The 26,951-nt window shown below is 37.6% G+C and overlaps 1 protein-coding gene across 2 annotated transcripts in view; it reads left to right on the forward strand.

Annotated features, from left to right (window-relative positions):
- The first annotated feature begins 340 nt into the window (after positions 1–340).
- foxn2a (forkhead box N2a) overlaps positions 341–26,951 on the forward strand; it is a 35,473-nt gene continuing 8,862 nt past the window's right edge. The window contains exons 1-2 of one of the 2 annotated variants that reach the window (XM_079854964.1): positions 341–447; positions 20,547–21,094. In XM_079854964.1, coding sequence (XP_079711090.1) covers positions 20,561–21,094 — 534 coding nt within the window. In that variant the 5' untranslated portion in view covers positions 341–447; positions 20,547–20,560. Of the gene's footprint in view, positions 448–18,789; positions 18,842–20,546; positions 21,095–26,951 lie in introns of those variants that run through there. The other variant, XM_079854965.1, reaches the window with a different exon arrangement.

Here is a 26,951-nt window from a genome sequence, read left to right on the forward strand (position 1 = left end):
ACCTTTATTTTTATTTAAGAGTGTGTGAAAAGCCCAAATTATTTTATATCAAACTCAGTACTAAGTTTGTAAATATTTAGGTTTAACTGCAAATTAAATGGAAAAGATCAGAAAACAATCAGCAAACGTTGAGATTAAACAGAGAATTTGAGGAGAATTCGTATTAAAGAAGGGGGGGGTGAAAACACATTAAATAGAGTGGAATGGCGCGCGCCAAGAAGCTTCACCACTAGCGCTCGCGCGCGCTGCTGCAGTTGCCAGGGGATCGCGAAGGGGAGGGGTTATGATTGGCTGAAGTGGGTCTGTTGCCTTGGCAACGAGAAAGGGGTTTGGTAGCGTTGCTGTGCGGCGTGATCTGTGCGCAGCGCGGATGGAGGAAACAGTTTGAGGCTGAAACACTCCGACTACTGACGCGCTTCAGCGGAAAACGGGTCCGCGCGCTTGCATGTGAGTAACCAAACCCAGTTCGGAGCTTTCTGTGGTGTCGATGGAGTTTATATGTGTGTGACTAGCGCAGAAAGTTAACATTCTACCAGCAAGTTCACGTGAAAAAGCATGGGCGGTTATCAGGCTGAGCTTCGGTTCCTGTATTGTTTCTCAAGTGCTGTTGTTTGTTGTCGTTCACATGTCGAATTTCACGGCATTCTAAAACGGAATCATTTAAACGCGCGAACATTCCTTCGCTTCTGCCATGTGCTCGAATCCAGCAAACAACTTCTTTTGTGATCGAGGACACTTGCTCAAGTGTTCTCACGCACTTCTGAGTGGAATACCGATATGTGCAATTATTCTGAGCGTCAGTCTTTGTCTTTGCTTCTGAAATCGAATTCGCGCGAAACAAATCAATTTCAAAAATGTTTCAACGTTCCATTCGTTTGTGACGAGATTCTATTGTCTTTTCATATTTGTATATGTGAGTAGCTGATTAATAACCTGAATGTGAACTTTTTTAAACATGCTTTTTTTATTATTATTAATCAGTGTATGTCATACTAAAAGACCATAATATGTGATATATTTGGTTCTAAAATGATTCTAGTTCACATCATAATGTTACATTTTATATTTATTTGAATTAATAAGGGAAAGTGTATGTTTTAGATGCTGTAACCAGTCACCATTTAGTTTATTTTAACTAGTTTAATCAACTTATTGCAGTTCACTTAAATAGTGCTTTGGTGAGACACTTTTTAAAACCCCAATTAATAGTAAAAAAAATGCATAATACTTCCGGAAAATGTTTAAAAATAGTTTTGGATGGAGCATATCACATTACTTAATGTCAGTAACCCACATTTCTGACTGATTTGCCATCATGTAAATATTTTTTATTGGAATAAAGTGATTTTATTTATGTGGTTTTCATTGGTTTGTAGATGTTAGTAACACAACAGCAAGACTTCTAGGGTGCTTTATTAGTGATGGATGGATTAAGGTTATTATTTAGCTATTTTTTTTAGATTATCACCATTGGGCAATAATTGTGATTGAATAACACTGGTTTTGCTGCCTGTCTTGTTGATGAATTGTGCACATTTTCAAGTGTCAAATATTGTTTTGTGAATTAGATGAGTCAATAAGTGTTCATATAAATCAGCAGTGGCGTTCCTCCTTATTAGATATTGCTATTGGCATTAGTTATAAAACAAAAACGTATTGTTTGATGAGCACTGTTGTTTTAGTCTAAATGAAACTATAACATGTTACAAACGTTGTACTGGAAGTCACAGTCATGGGTTATCTGAGTCATAACACCTACACTCAGTGTCAGGGATGTTTTTAACAGGAAACATTTGAGTTAGGCCTAACTTTACTCAGTAAATAACTTAGTTCCTCTCAGGTCTCGGTAGAAACATCGAGCCAGTCTTGCAGGGTTTTGAAAAGAAGCCAGTGCGTTGCCATATGAGCTCCATTCACTGGAAGCTTGACCTCATTGACATGATGCAATCTGTTCACCGGATAATCGCTTTCAGATCAAGTCTGCTCATTGATTGAATATCCTTTGCTACTTTTCCCCAAGGCTCAAGTCACAACAACTTATTATGCCAATGATCACATCTCCAATTCATAGCCCGTTTTCCTCACATCATTCTAAAGTGATTTTGAATCCCTTAAATGCTGAAGGTCTTGGCATGGCATTACTTCACAAGAAAGTTAACAGCTGTGGGAATTCTCTTCTAATCTTATCAAGATGTTTTTATGACACTGTGGTCGCATGTATTGTGTTTAGGTTAATGTCTGAGACACCAGTAATTGCAGCTGGAAAAGTAAGAAACCGAAAAATATTGAGATTTACCACAAATTAAATTCCTTTAAATGGGACTTTGGTGAACAATAATGTGTAGATGGGATTGGTTGTGTATGTGTATTGGTTTCTCATTGAACGGTATTATTATAGCCTAATGCTCAGCCCCGATTAAGAAGTGGTACCTCATAAATGTCAAATAGGTTAATTGAGTTAAAGACATACTTTTTAATTGTGTGGTTGATGGGGTTGTGGGTTGGTAAGTTCTCCAATTTCAACAGATGTTGTTTATTAACCGCAAGACCCAAGATAAACAGCACACAAAGACGACAAGATAAAAGAATCAACTGCTCAACCTGTTGTTTAACTGCCAGCTGAACAGACTCCCAGTAGAAGTGAGTCTTTGGTGCGCTTTGGAAAGTTAAAAGGTTATAGTCTTCCAGAAAGAACTTTTTAATTGTGTAGTTCTTTAGGAAACGAGTATAGCGCTTTAAAGAGCCCAGAAACCCAATGCACTGATCTGAAGAGCCTTTAATGAAACATCAAGAAGTCATTTACTCTCCAAAGAGCCGTGAAGCTCAAAACGAGAACCGTATGAAAATGTATGGAGAAAGTGCAACAAAAAAAAAAACATCTTTATTTTTAAGAGTGTAAGTGTTTTTGGTCATATTAGCCGTCAGTTCAACATGAAATCAAAATGGACACTTTTTTTAACTTTCATAAAACATGTTTTTTTGGTCTTGTTGGAAAAAGATTCCAAGTGCACATCATAAAATGTGTTAAAATATCAATTTGCTTTATAAAGCCTCTGAAACGGCCTCTGACATCCTCAAGCCTTTTAATTTCTGACCCCCTCCCCTCCAACCACCTGTCATAGAGATTAAACACCATCCAATCAATTCTTTATGCATACATTTAAGATGCATATTTTTTTTTCTGCATTCAATAACATATTTCACTCAAAACGTCATATTATGGAAGTACATTTTTTTATGTTCATGAAAGGTGAATGTTTGTATCAAATGAAAGTGTGATAGTATTCATTCATTTCATTCAATACATTCTTCTATAACGATTGTTTTGATTGTAAATACCTCTGCAGAAATGTAGAGATAAGATTATATGTAAGATGACCTGGCGGTAGAAGTCTGCCCTCGGGTTGATCTGTGAATTCTGGGAAGTTACTGTCCCAGTGAGAGCCTCTTACTCAAGTGAATGGTGAATGAAACCCCTCACTGGTGTGTTTTAATGGACTACTCAAGTTAGTTCTGCTTTCATTTCTTTGTCGCCTACATGACTAAGGCAAAACACTTTTTGAGATGCATTGGAAGCATTCGGGAATGCCTGTAGAGAACGGAAGTGTTCACTGATGAGGATGTGAATTGGCTGAATGGATATTTCTCCGGATGGGTGTTGCAGACATTATGGGATGTCCTGTCTTAGAAGTGGAACTAAACACACAAGGGAAACTCTGGGTCTGTCATGTTCCACAACAAGCAAAATATGTCATGCATGTTGAGAACTAACTCTGAAACAATGGCGAATATGCCGGAAGATGATTGAAAACTAGAATTTGCGGTTGCATGTTTAGTCAGTGACGAAGAAAAGCTTACGTGTGGCTCACTTGCTCAGCTTTAGAAGTGATGGACGTTGAATCATTGATGTGCATTTATTGAGCTTATTCAATTTTCCTGGTTTAAATTAGATCTCGTTGACCTTGAGACCTTGCGTGCGCACGTGTCCCGACTAGGGTTGGGAATCTAATTAAGAACCAGTTCTTAAAGTGAACTGGAATTTTAAACTGAGCTTTTCTATGATTCACTCCATCAGAAGCATTAAAAGAAATCACAATCGGAGTCATTATATTGCGTGTGTAATTCTCATCACTAGTCACGCCTCATCCGCCCAGTTTCTGGAATCAGTCACCGGCCGCGTTGACGCTCATGTCTGTTGATAGTATCTGGCCTTTGTTTGCAGGTGACTGTGTAACGCCTGCAGCTGCTCGTCACTTATCAGCTAGACGTCTCCTCCTCCTCGTCCTCCGCCTCCCTATTATCCGTTTTCTTCTTTCCACCCGACCAGGAGGAGGGAAATACCCCAAGATCTCCAAAGGCCGCAGTTGTCTTGGTTACATGTGGCACTAATCCAATAGGTGGATGCTCCAAAACTGGGTTGCAAATGTAAAAATAGTGCTTTCCTCTTGAGCTCAACCTTCCTTGCGCTCCACCAGAAAGGCAGTTTCTTACTTTGAAGTTTGGAAATATTAATCACGATGTGTTTTTAGTCAGAATGCATTGGTCACTTTGGGTAGTTCCATATTTCTTTCACTCTTTTGTCACTTCCCGACAAAGACGGGAAGCTTTTTAACAGTACAGCAAATTATATGTGCTGACACCTCATATGTATCATGTTGGCTATTTCATACGGCTGGCTGTCAATCATTAAAAAAAAATTTGGAGTGAATTTCATATGCCGATTAGCCTATTTATTCAGATTTTTAAGAAAATTTTGTGATTACATTGTGGCGTTTGAGTAAATCGTTGAATAGACAAAAAGTCTGATTGTCCATAATCCACAGCAATCCATTTTACCATTGAGATTTAGTTAAGTCATTCACACCAAATGCGTTTTTGCATTCTGGCTGTACGGTGGCCGAGAGGTGCAAAACAAATCACAATTACAAAAACAAAATAACAATTCAGAAAACAAAATAACAATTCAGAAAACACAACGACAATTTAGAAAACAAAATAACAATTCAGAAAACACAACGACAATTTAGAAAACAAAATAACAATTCAGAAAACACAATAACAATTCAGAAAACACAACGACATTTCAGAAAACACAACGGCATTTCAGAAAACACAACGACATTTCAGAAAACACAACGACAATTCAGAACAAACGGAAAAGGTAGGTATATTTTGAGAATGACGTACTTATCGCTGAATGGACGAGATACCTGTCAATCAAGCCAGAACCGGAATCAAGCGATACTGTCTGGAAGTACCGTTTATATCATGATGTCTATGGTTTATATACTGTCTATGGGAAGTACCGGTAGAAACAAATCGTAGCCTACCCATCAACGTGCCAAAGATAGTTCGGTCCCATGGAGTGATAGGTACGCCTAACGAATCTACGACGTGTCCTTGTTCTGTCCCTGGTGGGTCGAGTTCTTGCAGCAGCCGCATATGTCATCACGTTTAACACGCAACTTCTGCAGAGAAGTAGGCTACTAACCACGTTGTCCGGTAGCCGAACAACTGTCCTGGTCGACGCAGCTTTTAATGTAGTGGTATGTCGAAAAATGAAATAAAAGAGAGCATTGCAGTGAAGGCTTCTTTGTTGGTGTATTTACTCAGAATGAAGCATAAGAGAATATGCATAACAAAAGCTCAAAACATACAATCTCAACATGTATATCACTTTTTTACAGTAATGACCGTTGTACACATTCCATTACACTAGAAGGAAAAATATGATCAACAAGCTATTTAACACTCTCTCTGTGCAGTTCTCATGCTCTAGCTAGCCCCAAAATGACGTGTGACAGCTGGTAGTAACACTCTAATCTCATGCTTTTTACAAACTAAATATGACTGAAACAACATCATGTACTCTCATACACTCATTATGACCAGTTATAATGAATAGCGGGCTATCGCGCTAATCGCGAAACACTCATGCTAACCATGTGCTCAGGCATACTAAACTCATGACACACTATTAATATAGTAAATATTATGTGGTATGTCGCCAGCATGTCCACAATCACGGCACATGAATGTCCTTCTTCAAAGTAAAAGTTTAATGTGTTCTATTTTCGCATAGCAAAACAAAGTTGATCACAAATTTGTTGATTGACAGGTATCTCGTCCAATCAGTGAAAAGTACGTCATTCTCAAAATATACCTACCTTTTCCGTTTTTTCTGAATTGTCGTTGTGTTTTCTGAAATGTCGTTGTGTTTTCTGAAATGTCGTTGTGTTTTCTGAATTGTTATTTTGTTTTCTAAATTGTCGTTGTGTTTTCTGAATTGTTATTTTGTTTTTGTAATTGTGATTTGTTTTGCACCTCTCGGCCACCGTATGGCTGCAATATTTGTTGCTTTTCTACATGCATAACATTTTTATTAATTATTTAGCACATTTTTAAGTCACTAATCGCACTAAATGAATGTTACATTTAAAGTCCTAGTATTTTATCATTTATTAGTGCAGCCACAAGAATGATGGGAAATGTAGTTTGGTCACACACACTTGAAGAATGGATTTTCAGGCAATAAAATGCATGCAAGTTTATACAGTAAATATTCACCTTAATTGACACACTTATTACTCAGAAAGTCTGGGCTTAATGAGTTTTTCCGCTGATAATTATGACATTGTGGTGGCGCTCAGTGAGCTCTCATCTCATAAATACAATAATTCTGACATGACTTGATGGCAGCATAAGTGCGTTTGATAGATTAACTAGCAGGTTTAGGACAAGTCATCCATGGCTCATTAAATTCCTAAGGCTGTTTATCTGGGATGAGAGATGCTTTGGTAGTCCCGCATCCGTCAGTTGGTTTGCAAACGGCGTTGTTTGCGAAGAATCCCACGTGGCGGGCCCTCGTCGTGCTTTTCCCTCCCCCTTCGATCTCCGCGTCTGTCGAGTCTCCGCGCAGGGGATTTGATACATGCTGCCATTAGTGGCCGTTCTCCCATTGAAAGCGATGCTAATGTGACCGTTGGCCTGATTGCGAGGGAGAAAGTGAGGATCTGGACGTGCCTTGTGTCACTGGTAACAATGGCCCTTTGTGTAGGTCACTACTTGCTGAATACATGGGGTTTGTTTAATTGAGATAGCAATAGGACAGGAACGTTAGTCTCGGACGAGACTAGATACTCACACCGGTGCAAAAACAAGAACTACCGGATTGGCAGATAACAGTTTTTTGTTTTATCTGTGCAACAGTTCAAGACTTGTGTGCATGATGAAAACGTATGGTGTTTGAGATTGGGATTCATACGGATTTGCACTTTAAATTGTAAATTAAATTACAATGTAAAAATGTCACAGTGAACCATTCATTAGATATGCTGATGTAAGTCTCAAATGCCTTAACTACATTCTCATACTACACCAGTCATGCTGAATATTTGCACAATATACATAGATATTGTGTTGTTTTTCTATTATTTTGCTATAAAATAATACATTTTATATGACTCTGGTTCTTGATTCCAAACCCTGTGTTTATTGGAAACCCTGTGTGTATCAAAAAGAAACCATATTGCAAGAATGAATTGCTGTGTGGTTGCAGCTGGTGACAGATATGAGGAAACTTAAATGCTGTTAACCACTGTAAAAACATTAAACAAAAACGTTTGTAAGGAGACCAAACTGGGTCATTTAAGTGAGCACTGAGGTGATTTTAAGGTCATCTTGTCTGCTAGGGTCAAGTAGTGGCATGGCAAGTCTATTGTCTTTTTGGGTTTTAGGGCACGGTGTAAAGTTCACGCTCTTTTAGCTGGCAAAGCAGAAATATTTTTGTGAAATGGTTCACATAGTCACTTCCTCTTGTGTTTGCACTGAAGCTTGTCTTGTCAGTCACATGTAGATTCATGTTTCCAAAACAATGAAGTCGACTGATAGATAGCACACAAAATACAGGAAGTTACTTGAACCATGTTAATTTACAAAAACACCGAACTACATCACTGTGTAAGAGCGTTCTTTGTAAAAAAATGTCAGGATACCTTTTAATATAAGCTTCTTTGCTGTGTTTGAACTTAAGTGGGCTTTGTAGGTTTAGCCTTACATACCCAGTGAGATCATATAATATTTCCTCTTGATTCATCTCTCTACTTAACACATTGAGATTGAGAAACAATCTGATAGAAGAAATGTCTCATTTCTTTGAACACTCATTGTAGGACTCAATGAATCTGTGCTTTTGTTAGGTTTCATTTCAGTATTGACAGCATTTACATTTATGCTATTATTCAAAGCGATTTGCATGGCATTTAATGTATGCAGTTTATGATTTCATGCTTTTCATGGAAATTCCCTGTTGAAATAGTTAGTTTCTGCATCGGTACACATCAAATGTTCATTGTTGACATTACATGTATTTGTATGTTCAACAAAATACTGATAAAAAAAAAATTTGTTTTGTTGCTAACTAGCTCAAAGTATGATTCACGTAGGAATAATATATGCATGCACAATAGGAAATGATATGCATGCACAAATAAATAAAATGTTGATTGAAGGATGTACAGCAGGTGTTTTTTTTTATTAATTAATGACTAATAATTTCAATCAATGCATAATAGTGGAAACAATACTTTAAGAAGAGAAGCAAGTTTTTGGATGAGACATAATGTTTCCGACACAAGGTGAGAGTCCGTTCATTTTAATGCGCAAACAAACTGTGTGTGTGGCGCTCTCGGCTCACTGATCGTTATTGGAAATTAGTAACAATTGGGGGTGGGGAGGTGACATTGTGTACGTACGTTGTGTACCTTTTTTACTGAAGGTAAAAGTCGCTGTAATCTTTACTGACATTAGCCCTATTCGGACGGGACTAGTTTAACATGGAGAGGAGGGGTAAAGTAATAATTACCAGAGCTTCTCTGTGATTTTAGTCCAGTCCGAATGTGCATCTCAGAGATCATTACAGACAAAGTCAGTGAAGATTACAGCAACTTTTACCTTCAGTAAAAAGGTCCGGAAAAATGACCTCAGGTGATGCTAATCCCGTGCGAATAGACCCGCTGTAAATATGTACGTAAATATTCCATCATTTCCTGTTTAAAAGTAGTTTTCCGCGTTTTTCCAAGTATGGAGACGCTTGAAAAGTGTTTTCCACACACATTCAGATCAGAGAGAAGATCGACAGCACTTGTTAGAGGCACAAACCATCTTTTAGCGTTAGGTAAGTGGCTATTACCAACACAATCCAATCTGAAATGAATTAATACATCGTTCGACCAGACATAACTGTTTTATAAATATGGGTTATATGTGTTTGCGCACGTAATATCAGGAAGCAGCGTAATACACACATGACGACAGGAGTGACGGCGGTGTGTAAATGTGTTACTCTCCCACTTCTGCTAGTTATACTGAGATATCTTATCTTGTGCGAATTGGCCATTACTATTACAGACGTCCTGTGGTAAAAGTACATTACTCCATCTACCCTTGTAAAGTTAATTTTAGTGGTTGTCCGTAATGATCACTGAGATGCACATTCGGACGGGACTAAAATCACAGAGTAGCTCTGGTAATAATTACGTTACCCCACATCTCCATGTTAAACTAGTCCCGACTGAATAGGGCTAAAATCAGCACAGTTGGTGTTGGATTAAAAAAAAGATGTTAATTGATTTCCTTTCTTTTTATTCCCAGATCTCAAAAGCGATCAGGCAGTTTTCCCAACACATCTTTGCTCTAGTCATGGAATTCCAGGAATTTGTCAACCTGATATCCGCGTGCTGCGATAATAAGACACAAGTAGGGCTGATATATATCGCCTGACCTCAAACAACAGCTCTCACACTGATGTTTCACAGCGAAGTTAAATGAGTGTCAAACTGTTTTCAATGCACGGCTGTATTTTTAGTCTCGCCTCTGTTGCTCTTTTCTCTCTCTGAACTTATTAGCCTACTTCTGTGAAAGACTCTTGCTTCCCAGCAGTGCGGCGTGGGAACGCTTGTCATAATACCTGGAGTATTACACCATGTTCTTAATGAAACGTCTTTGTGAAAGTCACCAGTGGTGTTTACACAGGGCTTTAAGACACACCTGTGTGTATTTGACATAGAGGTGGGACGGTCTTGTCTACAGTGAATGAGCCGGGAGGTTCGTGGCATTGATGGATGAACAGTTTAACACGTCAGAACGGCTGATAAAGGGTGTGGTGACGCCCTGTAGGGCACAACGGCACAACTCTTATCTTTTAAAATGCTGCTTTCTATATGTTGCTGTGTTTGTGCTTGCTTTTTCTTTTTTTTTGCTCTTTCTTTGCCCATGCAGTTTATTATAGGGCTCAGAACTGAAACCTTGTAATGCTGGCCTCAGCGTTTCCTGACGTATTGATCTCTGTCCATTAGAATCTCAGTCCTACTCGATGAAACATCACCCCACCTGATGCCGAGGGATAAAACGGTCCTCTTCTGATGGCTTTTTAGGTCATCGGCTTCATTTTCACATTCTTCACAGCGGTCACAGGTTGGTGACCTTGGTAAAAGCCAGCTGTATTTATGTGTCTTAGGCCCCATGTACACTTCATGGTTGAAGTAACCCGATTCTGATTTTTTCCTCTCATGTGACGCAGATCGGATATGACCGGCGAACGTGTAAGCAGGAAAAAAGCACATGGATTCCGATATTCTCAGATCGGTTTCAGGCCTCACTCATATGTGGGAATTAAGGGTGTCACGATTTCGATTTTAAATCGAAATCGATCGAAATTAATGCTCAATCTTGATTATCGAATCAAAAAATGGAATCGTCGATGCTGTCACGCCCCCATGTCACGTCAGCTCAGCTTGCCAAGCGAAAGAAAAAAAACCACACATGTTGAAGTGCTGCCAACTCTCACGCATTCACCGTGAGACACACGCAATTGACACTTTCCACACGCTCTCACGCACAGAAAAATCGCGAAGCAAAGAGGACACGGAGACCGACAGGCTAGAGCAGGTTACTTTATGATATAAAAAAATCTCAGCTCTCAGATTCTGTCAATTTTATTACGAAATTCAAACAATAAATACCGTTTTGGCGCTTGTAAATGTTACGTGACAGATCCCTAGCGGCACGTGAAGAAGCGATGATCGATCTCTAGCTAATAGTAAAGAAAAACACGAACAATGTTGAAAGATACAGTACAACTTACCGATATGTATATTCCTCATACATAATATCGATCAATAAGTGTTTTTCATCAGCGTGAAGAGGTCAATAAAACAGCTGGGGAACAATTATGTCACATTTACCTCAGGAAAGCCATTTAATGACCATAATATAGGCTATAGCACGTAGTTGGCAAGAAAAAAATAGCTATAGAGAGTATTTGGCTAAATATGTGTTCTATATTACATATTTTTTACTTATATCATTAAATAAAGTTATTATTATAATAAAAAAACGCATTATATTTAATTATTTTTAACCTTAAATAATAGCCTACTACCAGCTGATAGGGCTCTCTGTATGTTTACAGCATTAGGTGAGTTTTTTTTTTTTTTTTTTTTTTTTTAAGACAAATTAAGCCTATCTTGTGTAGCCTACCTAATATTTATCCAAATGAGTCAATATTAAATCAAATCACAATAAAAGTGTAGATTAATTGTACCATGTAATCATTGTAACATGCAATTGCGATGCAATTTTTTTGCAATCAAATAAATCGAGAATCGAATCGAACCGTGACTTTAGAATCGAAAATGTAATCGAATCGAGGATTTGGAGAATCGTGACACCCTTAGTGGGAATAAATCTGATATGAATTAGGGCTTTGACTTTTGGCCAAAAATCATATTCGAAGTTCGTTTGTTTATTAATATTAGTAGGCGTTGGCACGGCCATTTTTTTGGTATACAAAATAGGCGCTTACCACAACGCTAACGTTTGTAGTGTTGACCGCTGGGCTCTCATGTTGCTGGTCGTCATGGGGTATGTGAGTTTGGTCCTACATATTTTACACATCACTTTGTCCTTACTCGTGATTTTTCCCTGTTTCTTTGGGAACCCAAAGTAGTGCCACACGTTGCTTTTCAAATTGTCATGAGTGTAGATTTCGAACTCCTCGTCAGGCGTGGTTGTTGTAGGCGTTGGCGCGGCCATTGTTTTGGTATACAAAATAGGCGCTAACTAGGAAGCTAACGTCATCTACAGGAGCCCAGATGACCAATAATAGCCTTGCTAATGAGCTCGCGATTCACAAAAGCCTCGGAATCTGAATTGAAAACAACGTTTACAAGCAAACACATTTGCAAATAATAATGCCCATAACAGGTTCGAATATTAAAGGCTGCCTAATATTCGTTCGAATATCATTATTTTTTTAAATATTCAAATTATATTCGAATAACGAAGTTCGGAGTCAAAGCCCTAATATGAATCGGATGCGTGCATTTGCGTCTGCCATGTAAGCGGACAAATCGGATTGTCCCCAGTAAATGCGAGTCGTACGTCGTTAAAAAAGGGACGTCAACTCAGGTGGACACCAACTGCGATCACATGACTTATTAATGGCGCGATGGAGGACGAATAAGGCTCAATGCAGTGGAGTAATGCGGAGGTTGCTTGTCTTTTGAGCCGAAGAGACTAAAATAGAAAATATTGTGGAAAGCAAAACCAGTGGATAATCATTTTGTCTGCATCCATTGCATATCGCGCTGTTTTACTTCCTTTTCCGGGTCAGAACGTCTACATTGTGTTGTTTCGGCAGTGTATAGTGTAAATGCAAATATCGGATACGGGTCACTTTTTAAAAGATGATGTAAGCGGGTCGTCAAAAAAATCGGATATAGTCAGCAAATCGTAATTGGGCATCAAGACCTGCAGTGTAAATGCAGCCATAGACTGAAGAGCAGAACTGGTACAAACCTGCCAACCTTTGATTACTCAATCGCAAGTTATCAATAATTAACAATTACATAATGCAGTTTACACAGGATATATGAGCTATTATGAGGGTAGAAAGGACTTTAAAGGCTGGACTTCCATGAATTATAGAGCAGGCTATCAGTTTTCCTCCTGTGTAAAATCTCTTCTCATGCTCCCAGATTGTAGGGAAAAGCTGGTGTGGTTTGCCTTTAAATATTGCAAGAGATGCCTTCAATCATTAAGATGAAAGGGAATATCTGTTAAGTAGGAAACATTTTCATCAGAAGCACACTCTTAGGAAATAAAGGTTCAGTGAGGTTATATATGGATTGGAACTTTATGCCATAAGGTTATATGTGACCCTGGATCACAAAATCAGTCACATGTCGCACGGGTATATTTGTGCATTGTATGGGTCAAAATTATCGATTTTTCTTTTATGCCAAAAATCATTAGGATATTAAGTAAAGATCGTGTTCCATGTAGATATTTTGTAAATTTCCTACCGTAAATATATAAAACATTTATTTTTGTGAGTGAATGCAGCACAATCGCGAACATAAATTAACAACTTCAAAGTAGATTTTCTCAATGTTTAGATTTTTTTTGCACCCTTAGATTCCAGATTTTTAGATAGTTGTATCTCGTCCAAATATTGTCCGAACAAACCATACATCAATGGAAAGATTATTTATTCAGCTTTCATATGATATATAAATCATTATATAAATCTAAAAATGACCCATGTGACTGGTTTTGTGGTCCAGGGTCACATATATGAAGTGTCTGAAGAACCCTTAAAGGATCTTAAAGGTTATTGAACCTTTTCTTCTGAGAGTGAGGACTGTCAAAATATTAAAATTTAGTCCTATATTAATATGGTCATTAGGTTAAGAATATAAACCGCTTTTGAAAAAATGTCAATGTCTTTTGCCTCTACATTGAAAGGTAATAATAAGGTCCAATATTGGTGCAAAAATATTTCTTGTGGTCTGCAGAAGAAAGTCATACATGTTGGGAACGTATGGAGCCAATAATTAGACATAATGATAGAAAAAATATGGGGAAAATTTTTGTTTTTGCACAAGCTTTTGAGAGGGAATGCTAAAGCATTGAAATCCAACCATCTCATTTCCAGAACTTTTGCTCTGAAGCAAAAACTCTGCGTTCTCTTGGGGAGCTCCAAAGTTTTGCAAGCAAATTCCCACTTTCTGGGGGGAATGCAAAGATTTGCAAGCAATGCAAAATTACATGCAAACATTTTCTTTGAAAACCGAATGTTTTTGAATCTGTTTCCTTATAATGGAAAAAGGTTCTTTTAGATTTTAAACATGTTTTTCACACTTAGAAAAAAATGGTTCTTTTAATGACATCACCCTTTTGGAACCTTTATTTTTAAGAGTGTATAGTTAGAAAAAAAATGCATTTTTAAGATTTTGCTGGAAATAATCAATGCAGAAAACAAGCTGGCGCTTTAAGGCTGCACGAGATTGGAAGGAAGCCGTGTCTGGCACCTGCCTCTCTCTCTCTCTCTCTCTCTCTCTGAATGAAAGGCTTGGCATTGAATGGGAATTTTAACTTGCAGATAAGCCGGTGGCATCTCTGTGATCAGGGCCTGGTGTCGTCTTCCCCACTACAACCATCCCTCATTAGCGCTCGCTCTCCCTCCCTCACAAGTGTGCCATTACCGACCGCCGCTTTGATGCCGTTTGATAAGAGCACTGATAATTATGATAATCACAACGCCAATGATAATCGACTATGAGCTAATGACATAAAAACCACTTCCCCTGGTTGCTCGACGGCGGTGCTCAAATGTAGTGGCCATCTGAAATTGTAGAGTAAGTGTGTTGTGCTTTTATGGGCCATCGACTCCCATGCTACGTCCCAGCAGCACCTGGGAGTATTAGGGCTACGCTGCTCGGTTTAGGTCAGTTTGTGTTGCTAATAGGGGTTAATGAACTACCCAGAGGCTATAGAGCGGAGCGCGGTTGAAGTTAATGGGTTAACAGGAGCAGCCTTGTGTGTATGGTAATGACACCCGCGAGTTAAGGGTGCTTAGACAATTACAACACCGTAAAGGCAACGAGTCACATCAACATGTCTAGTAAACTGAACCGTTATGCATGCTTGCCTGTCCAGTGTCCAAAAGGTGAACGTGACATACACACACACACACAGTCTTGACAGTCTTATTTTATTTTATTTTTTTAATGTTTTTTTTTTGTTGTTCATTTTTTTTAAATATTTTTAATAATTTGTATATATATATATATATATATATATATATATATATATATATATATATATATATATATATATATATATATATATATATATATATATATATATATATATATAATATTTTTTAATTAATTATTTATAGTATTTGTTTCTTTTTTAATTATTTTGTTTTATTTTTGTTTAATCTAATTTTTTTTTTTTTTTTTAAGATATTATTTTAGTTTTTATTGCATTTTTTTAATTTATTTATTTTTTTATTTTAAGCTTTATTTTGAGAATTGGGATGTGCATCTCAGAACATATTTTTTAAAATATTTTTAATAATTTGTAATGATATAATTAATAATTATATATTTTTATTTTATTATTTATTAATTGTTTTATAGTATTTGTTTCTTTTTTAATTATTATTTTTTATTTTTTAGTTTAATTTAATTTTGTATTTTTGTTGTTTAGATTTTTTAAAACTTTTTTTATTTTATTTTAAAAGCTATTATTATTATTATTATTATTTTTTTTTATTTTTTTTAACCTTTATTTTGAGAATTGGGATGTGCATCCTCAGAACATACTTTTTTATTTTTTATTTTCTAGTTTTTGCAAGCATGCAAGGACTTCCTCAAACCTTCTGAAGGAAGATTTCTCTGTTTGAGTTTTGGGCTTTGGGGAGAAGCTTTGCTTTAACGCATTCGGGCAGTTCTGTTGCTGCCTGACATGTCTGATAACTCCACTTTCCTGAGAGTTATGATTCATCATGCACTGCTTATGACTTATTTATTAATTTTACTGTTTCCATGGCGCTCCTCTCAACCTTTCATTTGCTCACTCATTCTCCGCTAGCTCTTTTCCAGTTGCCTCTCCATGTTTGTCCTTCTGAGGGACGTTTTCTCCTGTGATCCGGGGTTGAAACGCTGGACCTGATGTTCCTCTGGCGGTCCAAGTTCTCTGAGTTTGTGGTGAAACAAGGAACTGTAATATTAATTATTATTTTTTATAATTCTTTTCAAAGACAGTTTTCCCACAAAACTTATTTTGCTCTCACATATAGGCTGGAATACTAGTGTGTTACTTACTGCAAATGCAGTGTTTCCTAAAGAATTGTAACGTTAATGTAATGTTTGCTTTTCATTTATTACTTAAAGCCCACTATACTTGGATTCAACAGCAAAAAATCTAGCTTTTAATAATGAAACATAGTGAACAGTCAGTAATAAAATAAGAACTAATACACAAATTACAAGCATAGATAAATACAATATAACAATGTGACAAATAAAGTGATGTCTAACAGCAGCATTCAGGTACAGAAATGTAATCATTAAAGGTAAAATAACACTATAATTTTCATTTTATGAAGTAAAAATAGAATAATATTTGTTAAAGCTGTGTTTTGTTGTTTAATTAGCAGGTATTTATAGGCTGCTGTCACTTTAAGACCTCATGCACGGACCCAATATAATGATACACATCTGATTTCTTTCTCAACTGTTTACATTCATTTAAGACACAACTGACTGTGTTTACGGGAATAATTATACTTACATATGATGTTTTTCGGCTACTATATAGTAGAGACGTATGATTTTCAGATGATTGCCTGCGAGAAACAAATCCTACGAGACATTTGGTCTTGAATTGGAATCGATCACACTGTTTTTGATTCACCAGCTCTGGGCCGTTATGTATATTTGTGTGTGTAGCTCGCAAGGAAAAATGCAATAGAAAGACGTATGCACTTTCTTGCCGTTTATTGGTCTTTTGATCAATTTTGGCAAATAACGAGTCACAAATATGTTCGATATTACGTTTTTTATTTTATTTATTTTATTTGTCACACTGAAAATATAAGCTCAAATTAGATGTGTTGCACTGTGGGATGCAACACGCTCTTTTGTATACTAGACTTATATATAGACAAAAGGTCATCCAGGCATTTCATGCATAAAGAAAATGTATTGTGCATAGTAAAGACGCTGCAAAATAGCACTAGTAGCTTGATCGTACACCATTGCAAATGAGTGAAACTCCGTTCAAAACTAACCTAACGCTGTTGCGTGTTTCTGGAAACACTTCTGAAGTTGTTGTTTTATGCATGAGCCGCACCAGACTGGTCCTGTCTGACCTAGTTCAGCATTAAAAACACTGGTAAAACCTCAGAGAGAGAGAGATCTACGCCCCCCACACACACCCCTGACCGTCTGGTGTCAGAGTACGAGTGGCGTGTGTATGATCCACGCGAGAGTGATGCCATTTGATGGCTTAACTGGATGGACTTTCCCTGCTCTTATTCAATCCACTGTCTAATCCGCCCTCCTAATTGAACTGACAGAGCGGTTGTCATGGTGACATCGGGACAGGATTTGAGCATGGTGTGACTAGACGGTAGGGATTTGCCAATTCGTCAACGCCATTGACCCGCTTTCCGCCGTAATGCCACGGCTGGGGCTCATCTGTCCCTTTTACATTAATATATTTGATTTGTGCAGTTCAACTTAATGGCGTGGCAACTGTTGGAGCACAATTACAGATGAGACTCTGATAGCGTGAAGCGTGAATCCATATGATGGCTTTACAGTGACATGATGGCTTTAGAGCATCCACACGAATGTGATCCAGATCAGAGGAATTTTATTTATTTATTTTTGCTTTTATGCACTTATTTTATTTTTATTATTTATTTGTACATTTTATTTTATTGTTATTTTAGGTTATATTTTATTATTATTTTGTTTTTCAAAATTTTAAATGTTGTATTTTTTAAATATATTTATTAATTATTTTGTTACATTTTATTATTATTTATGTATTTTTATTCAAATTTATTTTAGGGTTTGGCGCACAATTAAGAATCATACTCTGAAACAATAGCATGAAATGTAGATCCATATGATGGCATTTTTTAAGTTATTTATTGTTTTTAATATTTGTATTTTTTGGTATATTTTATAATTTTATTTCTTATTTTTAAAAAATTATTTTATTATATTTAAATTTAGTTCTTTTAGTTTATTTTATTATTTTGTTTTTTTATGTACATATTTTCTAGTTATATTATTTTATATTTAAATAATTTGTTTTTGTTTTTTATATATATATATACACACACATACACATACACATATACATACACACATATATATATATATATATATATATATATATATATATATACATGTATATATGTATGTATATATGTATGTGTGTGTAATGTGTGTGTATATATATATATATATATATATATATATATATATATATATATATATATATATATATATATATATATATACACATACATATATACATACATACACGCGTGTGTGTGTGTGTGTGTGTGTGTGTGTGTGTGTATGTATGTGTGTATGTATGTATGTATGTATGTATGTATGTATAATTATTTTTTTGTGTGTGTATATATTAATAATAATAATTAAGAATGATACTCTGAAACATCCACACCATTGCAACCCAAACCAGATGGATAGCGATTACAACAAAATTCCCACTGAACTGTTTCATACAAATGCAAATATCCGGCAGCGATGCTCTTCTGCTTTTATAGGCAATAGGTTGCCAAAGCAACACTGTCACCTCTCTTTCCTCGCTAATGGATGAGCGGAGACGCACTGCTTTCTGGATGTGTTTTTCCCTTCTCCGCTGGTTGTGAGCAGCCGATTCTCTCCTCAGCCAGTGGCTTCGATGGTTTCTCTGCTGGATGGCTAACTAGCGGCTGCGTAAAGAGGTGGGCGGCGATGAGAACGAGACCGGGTCATCTCAGACACACTCAAGAAAACTCAAAAACCCTCAAACACAAGAGCCGCTCCTTCACTGCGATCGCTGAACGACTGCGAGAATACCAGCAGATCAGAGGCTTTCTCAGAGCGAGTGATGTCTCTAAAAGAGGGATTATTGGATGGGAACGAGGGAGATTAGAGAAGAGCATGTAGAGAGAACTTTGGCTCAGAGCTTGAAAAATGGTTGTAAAAAAGGGAAAAAGCTTGAATTAACCAATCATCAATGTCTGCCATGAGTTTGATCAGCTCTCTTCACCAGTAATGTTATTTGGTTTGGATAGTGTTCAGATAATTGTGAATAGAGTTTTCTTCCCAATCCTGTTTTTTATTCGTACTTGAATTGATTTTTCACTGTTTGCATGAGTTTGATCTAGGGATGCACTGATCTGAAAATTTGATCCTAAATCTGATACTGATAATAAGCTAATAATTATTTTCATGTAATGGCAAGTACTATTTTGTGTAAAAAAATATTTTTTAATAATATTATAATTATAATTAAATAATTATAATATTATTATGCACAAAAAAAATTATTTTTTAATAATATTATAATTATAATTAAATAATTATAATATTATTATGCACAAAAAAAAATATTTTTCTTAATAAATGCTGAAGTGAATTTAGGCATAACATATTTGATATATATAAAATATGGATATTTATTGCTAAATATATTGCATTTAAGTATTTGTTAATTTAAATTGGCATTTAACAGTTAATAATTTATTAGTGTTAAAGTTTAAGCAACTTCATGCACGTTCTTGATGATGGCGAAGGTCATCTAAAAATAGACGGAAATCAAGCATGCACAATTAAATATTAAGTTACACTAATAAATCAAATAAAACAAACACTGGTATTGGCAGATAATTGATGTAGTGGAGATATATTGTGCATAACTAGTTTGATCGTCGCATTATTCGGGATTGCACTCAAAATGATTGTCAACAGATTAATAGTTTTCTTCACGATCACTATTTTGTGTTTGCACTGCAATAGTGGCTTTATTGAGTTTGATTAATTCACTTAATCCGTTCTCAATTGATCCTTTGCAGGGAGTTTGATTGACAGGCGATCTGACCAATCATAATCCACCATCCGCCGAATCCGCCATTTTGTCCGACAAAGCAGGAGAGTTAGTAGATTAACGGCATGTCCTGATGTCTTTCCGCTGTTAAAACAACATTCCTTCTGATGTTCATTCATGTTTAGTTGATGCTATAAAATGAACTAGAAGGAAGAGATGATCGGTTCACAAGCAGCTTTAACTACAGCGATCTGTCAGACACATTAAAGAGCCACAAAACCGTATTTATTGTTTAAATTTCTTTAAAAAATTACCATATTTGAAAGTTGAGACTTTGTTTCATATCAAAAGTACCCTGTTTTGTCCTGTGTGTCAGTGTGTTGTCAGTGTCCTCTCGTCTCCGCGATGTGTGTTTCACTGCGTGAGAACATGTGTGGCGTGAGAGAGGCGTGGCTTGTCGGACATAGCAACAGTAACTAAAGGGGGCGGGTCTTTGCGAGCGGTCAATTGGGCTGCATTTTCTAATAGGATTAAATGATTTTTCTATCAGATTAGCTTTTATGTGCAGCCATAATTCAGCCACATCCCTTTATCTCACAGTTTATTTCTCTTCTCCGCAGACGTCCTTGATTTAATGGGTCCGATCATCGGGATGTCGCCGGATAAGAAAGCAGAATCCCCGGGTGTTTTGGGGGAGCGGACGGGCCTGCGCGGGGTTTGTGGGACGTTGCCCGAAGCCGAGAGTGCCGCCAGTCCTCTCGCCACCAGCTTGGACCGCAGCTCCAGCTCGGGAGACGAGGAGCTCACCAACCTCAACTGGCTCCACGAGAACCTGCTCCAGAACTTCACGCTGGGAGGCCCCGAGGCCCAGTCGAGCCCGGGTCCGCTGTTCGACATCGAGGGGAGCCGCGGCAGACCCGTCAGCTCCTCGACGGCTTCGCACGGGGGAGAGTCCATGAAGTCCAAGCCGCCGTTCTCCTTCTCCCTGCTCATATACATGGCCATCGAACAGTCTCCCAGCAAGTCTCTGCCGGTGAAGGACATCTACGGCTGGATCCTGGAGCACTTCCCTTATTTCTCCAGCGCCCCCACTGGCTGGAAGAACTCGGTGCGACACAACCTCTCCCTCAACAAGTGCTTCCGCAAGGTGGAGAGGAGCCTTGGGAAGGTGAGCATTTTTTTAAAATATATATATACAATATACATACAAAATAAACAGGGCAAACAAACAAACAAACAGCCGACAAAAGTCAATTCTGGTAACTCCTGTGTGTGTGTTTGTGTGTGTGTGTGTGTTTGTTATGGGTAGGTTTAGAGGTCGGGTTAGTATGTGTGTGTGTTATGGGTAGGTTTAGGGGTTGGCTGAGTGTGTGTGTATGTGTGTTATGGGTAGGTTTATAGGTCGGGTTAGTGTGGGTGTGTGTGTGTTATGGGTTGGTTTAGGGGTTGGCTTAGTGTGTGTGTGTGTGTGATGGGTAGGTTTAGAGGTCAGGTTTAGAGGTCAGGTTAGTGCGTGTGTTTGTGTGTGTGAAATGGGTAGGTTTAGGGGTCAGGTTAGTGTGTGTGTGTGAAATGGGTAGGTTTAGGGGTCAGGTTAGTGTGTGTGTGTGATGGGTAGGTTTAGTGTGTGTGTGTGTGTGTGTGTGATGGGTAGGTTTAGGGGTCGGGTTAGTGTGTGTGTGTGTGTGAAATGGGTAGGTTTAGGGGTCAGGTTAGTGTGTGTGTGTGTGTGTGTGATGGGTAGGTTTAGGGGTCAGGTTAGTGTGTGTGTGTGATGGGTAGGTTTAGGGGTCGGGTTTGGTGTGTGTGTGTGAAATGGGTAGGTTTAGGGGTCAGGTTAGTGTGTGTGTGTGTGTGTGTGTGTGTGTGTGTGTGTGTGTGTGTGTGTGTGTGATGGGTAGGTTTAGGGGTCGGGTTAGTGTGTGTGTGTGAAATGGGTAGGTTTAGGGGTCAGGTTAGTGTGTGTGTGTGTGTGTGTGTGTGTGTGTGATGGGTAGGTTTAGGGGTCGGGTTAGTGTGTGTGTGTGTGTGTGTGTGTGTGTGTGTGTGTGTGTGTGTGTGTGTGTGTGTGTGTGTGTGTGTGTGTGAAATGGGTAGGTTTAGGGGTCAGGTTAGTGTGTGTGTGTGATGGGTAGGTTTAGGGGTCGGGTTAGTGTGTGTGTGTGTGTGTGTGTGTGTGTGAAATGGGTAGGTTTAGGGGTCAGGTTAGTGTGTGTGTGTGTGATGGGTAGGTTTAGGGTGTGTGTGTGTGGGTGTGTGGGTGTGTGTGTGTGTGATGGGTAGGTTTAGGGTGTTTGTGTTCTTATTACTCCCGGGTCTGTTTAACATTGTGTGTAATATACCCGAGTCGATCGGACTCGGAGAACACCCGGGCGTGATCAGAGTCAGTCAGCACTGCTTTTGTGGTTTTTGTAACTTGCAACTTGTAAAATTAGGATAAGAAAAGTGTGAGCCAGGAAATAAGGTTTAAAAAAACACAAATTGCGCTAAAAAGCTCTTCAGTCTCAGGCGTGTCATGTTTCTATGACAACCAGAGCGGGACTTATCCCGCCACGCCGCGCTTTACAATGCTCCAAACGCTTCCTTACTACTCTCTCCCATTTTTATAATGATATGAATGAACCGTCTTGTTTAATCTTAAAGGTGCCCTAGAATGTGAAATTGAATTTATCTTGGCATAGTTAAATAACAAGAGTTCAGTAAATGGACATGACATACAGTGAGTCTCAAACACCATAGTTTTCTCTTTCTTATTTAAATCTCGTTTTTGAAAAACACCCCTGAAAAACAGGCGAATCTCCACATAACACCGACTGTGACGCAACAGTTGGGATCATTAATATGTACGCCTCCAAAAATTTGCATATGCCAGCCCATGTTCAATCCCAGGTGGAACTGCGCAGCCGAATCATCAGAAGTTCTGCAGGTGAAGAAACAAGCAGGAGGAGGATCATAGGGAAAATGGCAGATCTATCTATAATCTATCTATAATCTATCTATAATCGGATACCGCTACAGTTTAATTCGAAGTTGTTAGTTGCTCTGCCCGTTTCACCACGGACTGTTTTTCTAACCTGGAACAATATCAAGCAGCCAGGCATCTCTCGGCGTCTCAAACGGACGAAGGGGGCGATTTCAACTAACGTTATATTCCCGCAAGCGGTAAGTAGTGATTTTATTAATGATAATTTACACTGTGTTATCTAGATCCAGCGCGATATTGTTTTTTCCTCGAGAGACATCGTGGCTTGCAAACGAGCGAACGATGGCAGTTGCTCAGTGTTTGGATGTACAAATGAACACAAAAATATTTTTTTAGCTCCTTCATCCGAGCCTCTGGAGAACCAGTGGGTTATGTGAATTTCTGATGTGTAATTGTTCAAGTTCAGACAGATAATCTTTCTCTCAAAGTCGTTCAACACTGTTTATGCATCAGTAAATCGCGTTGCAGTGATAAGATCTTCATTCACGCGATCAACAGGCTGTCATCTGCTCAATGCTCATCACTGCAACCTTTTATGTGATGGGAATAGATCTAAATACTTAAAAACTTCTCATGATTCGTTAATCCCGATAGCTGTAATAGTAAAAACGTATAAAAGCTGTAATAGTAAAATTTTTCCAGATAGCTCTACATGTAATGCCAGATATTTCATATGCAAGCATGTCAGCCAATCACAGCAGAGGGCGTTTACACTGAAGTCTCACAGCAGACACGCCCCCTCAAACAGAGTGTTCAAACCAGGGAATGAAATCAGGCTAGGAAATATGCCTTTTATTTCTAAATTATAACAAATTTTGATCTAAAAAACATACTAACATTATAAGGGCACCCCAGGAAACATTATAAAATAATAAAATAATCCATTCTACGGCACCTTTAAAGTTTTGGTGATCAGAGATGATAGAGATGATAGCAAATAAAGTATGCTAGCGTCAGCGGCCATGGCACTGAACGAGCAATCGTTATTATAGTTCAAAAGGGCAAACAGTCAAAGTTATTATGCGAGTTAACTCGAGTGTGTGTGTGTAAATGTAAGTGCTTTTAAGTGTGGGAATGGAAGCATATAAACCAGAGAGTACAATGTTTAAATATGTAATTTTGGTGATCAAATGTGAGTTTTAAGGGATAAAATGATTGACTACAGGGGGAGTTTAAATATTTTGAGAGTGTAGGGAGATTCGCAGTGCTTCATGGGAGTGGGCGGAGCTAAAGAGATATTTTGCTTGTTTCGACTCTCTGATTGGTAGAATTTTCTGTACAGCATCATGGGTAATGTAGTTTTTCACCACAAATTCCACTGTTAAATACGATTATTTGAAAAATAAGCTGAAATAATGTGGACTGACTGCTTCAGCTGAAGCAAACACCATCGATTAACAACTTTGAACAACCTCCACGTGGTGCAGTGGTTGTAGCAAGCGTACGTGTGACGTGGAGTTCTGGCGATGGTTTCTTCTCTCCGGTGAGAAAAAGAGGTGGAGAATGCAGTCAAGGTCACGGCTCCTCCCTGAGAGCAAACACACTCCGATAGCGGCTTATCCACCACACACACTCTGCTGGAGGAGGCCCAGAGCGAGTGTTACAGCGGCTCCAAAAACTCGTTAGGAAGCAGAGAAACATCTGAATGCCACTATATTAGATGACAATTAAGTGTTTGTATCTGTGTGTCTCAAATGCTGCTGGGTATCTTCACTTTGCTGTAGATTTGGTGATTTTTAGTGGATGTGTTTTACTAGCACAGGCGTTTTCAAACCTTTTAATACCAAGGACCCCAAAATATATGACGTCATGCGAAAGAACCCCTTTTCTAAAATGTAAGGGAATGATAGACATATTTTAAGACGATATAATGTGTATATATAATGATATAAGATGAAGTGTGATATAATTAAAACATCATGTTGTGTGAAAATGAAATATTTGGCGATGTCATTGTGTTAAAGTTAAAGCAAGTGAATACTAATATTATCTAGAACATTTTATTATGAGTTCAAATGATTATTTTTAGCACTTTTTTACTTTACTGCAAAACAAAATATTAATTAATTAATTTACCCCACATTTAATTACCTTTATTTTAACTGAATTTATTGTTGCAGTATTTTCTTGCACAGAAAATTGTAAATAAATGTTAACCTCTTGCTAATGAGATTTGATAATGAATAAAATATTATGTAGATTTTTTTTAATGAATTCAAAATCAAATATTTGTCTTGCACTTTCAGTAAAAATATTGGTTCAAAGCATCATCAACACTGGATCTATAGTTTTATTTCAAACCAACAAACCTTTTGTTTTAAAATTTTTAATGAATTTTTGATATCTGATGTTTTTATTAGTGCTGTCTAATTGCAATTATTCGCATCGAACATAAAAGTTTATATGTTTGTATATTATACATTTACAAACTATTATGTTAGATGTGATTTAATCAGTTTGACAGTACTCATTTTTATATGTGACTTGCCCCAGAGATCTGTTATGAAGTAATCGCTCTTGCTAGGAATAAACATTTTAATTTATTTTTGATATTTCTTATTTAGGGAAGTGTAGAGAGAGTTGCGAGCTGAGTTTAAACTCATGTCGACCACATTAGCGTGTGTGTACTGACCATTACACCACAGCTTTTGTCTTTCTTTGCCCGAACGGTGTCAGACCCTCTTCCTCTGACTGTACGGTCAGTGTAATTTCCCGTGTTCGGACCGGACGGCGTAACGCTGGGATGTATTTGCTAATGGCAGCGAGAGAGATTGTGTGTAAGTGGCTGGCTGTGAGATGATCATTCTCGACCCGGGAGAGGTCAGCGGCGAGAGACTCCCAGTGAGAGGCCATCCGTCAGACACACACGCAACGAGAGACACTGAGGTTTCGGGTGACACCATTGGTTTCGGTTGCCATGACAACGTTTCCTCCTTCCTGTTTATGAGCCGGCTGGTAATCTGAGTCAAGGTTATAGCCCTCCTCCTACCTATTCCTGAAATAAAACTAAAACTATAGATCCAGTGTTGATGATGCTTTGAACCAATATTTTTACTGAAAGTGCAAGGCAAATGTTTTATTTTGAATTTATTAAAAAAATCAACATATTTTATTCATTATCAACTCTCATTAGCAAGAGGTTCTCTCATTACGGTACAAATGTATTTAAAATTTTCTGTACAACAAAATACTGCAACAATAAATTCACTTAAAATAAATGTCATTTAATGTGGGGTTAATTAATTAATATTTTGTTTTGCAGTAAAGTAAAAAAGTGCTAAAAATAATCATTTGAACTCATAATAAAATTTTCTAGATAATATTAGTATTCACTTGCTTTTAGCTTTAACACAATGACATCGCCAAATATTTCATTTTCACACAACATGATGTTTTAATTATATCACACTTCATCTTATATCATTATATATACACATCATATCTTAAAATATGGCTATCGTTCCCTTACATTTCAGAAAAGGGGTTATTTCGCATTATGACGTCATATTTTGGTTTGTGTGTGTGTGTGTGTGTGTATATATATATAGCTGTCAAAATTAAAGCGTTAATGCATGCGATTATTTTTTACAATTTAGCGCAATTAATGCAGCATCCTTTCTTTCCCATAATCCTTTGGCTAGTGTAACATTCAGAGCTTGACATTAACACCCGCCGACTCCTCCAAATGCGTGTGTATTTCAGAAGGGGTGTGTAACGCTGTCTCCCCTACTAGACACTTTGCTGGGTTGAATTTTATATATATAAATATTATTATTATAATTTTTTTTTTTCAATTGTAGTCTTTTAAAAAGGCATCTGAAATAATAAACTAAGTGTTGTCAAAAATATAGATTTTTCAATACATATCGATATTAATAACTCTTCCAATACTCATTTTCTGCAGAATAGATTATATAAGATACCAGCTTCTCTCTCTCTCTCAAGATACCAGCTTCTCTCTCTCTCTCTCTCTCTCTCTCTCTCTCTCTCTCTCTCTCTCTCTCTCTCTCTCTCTCTCTCTCTCTCTCTCTCTCTCTCTCTC

This window comes from Squalius cephalus (assembly GCF_949319135.1).
Source record: "Squalius cephalus genome assembly, chromosome: 21".
Classification (NCBI taxonomy): Eukaryota; Metazoa; Chordata; class Actinopteri; order Cypriniformes; family Leuciscidae; genus Squalius; species Squalius cephalus.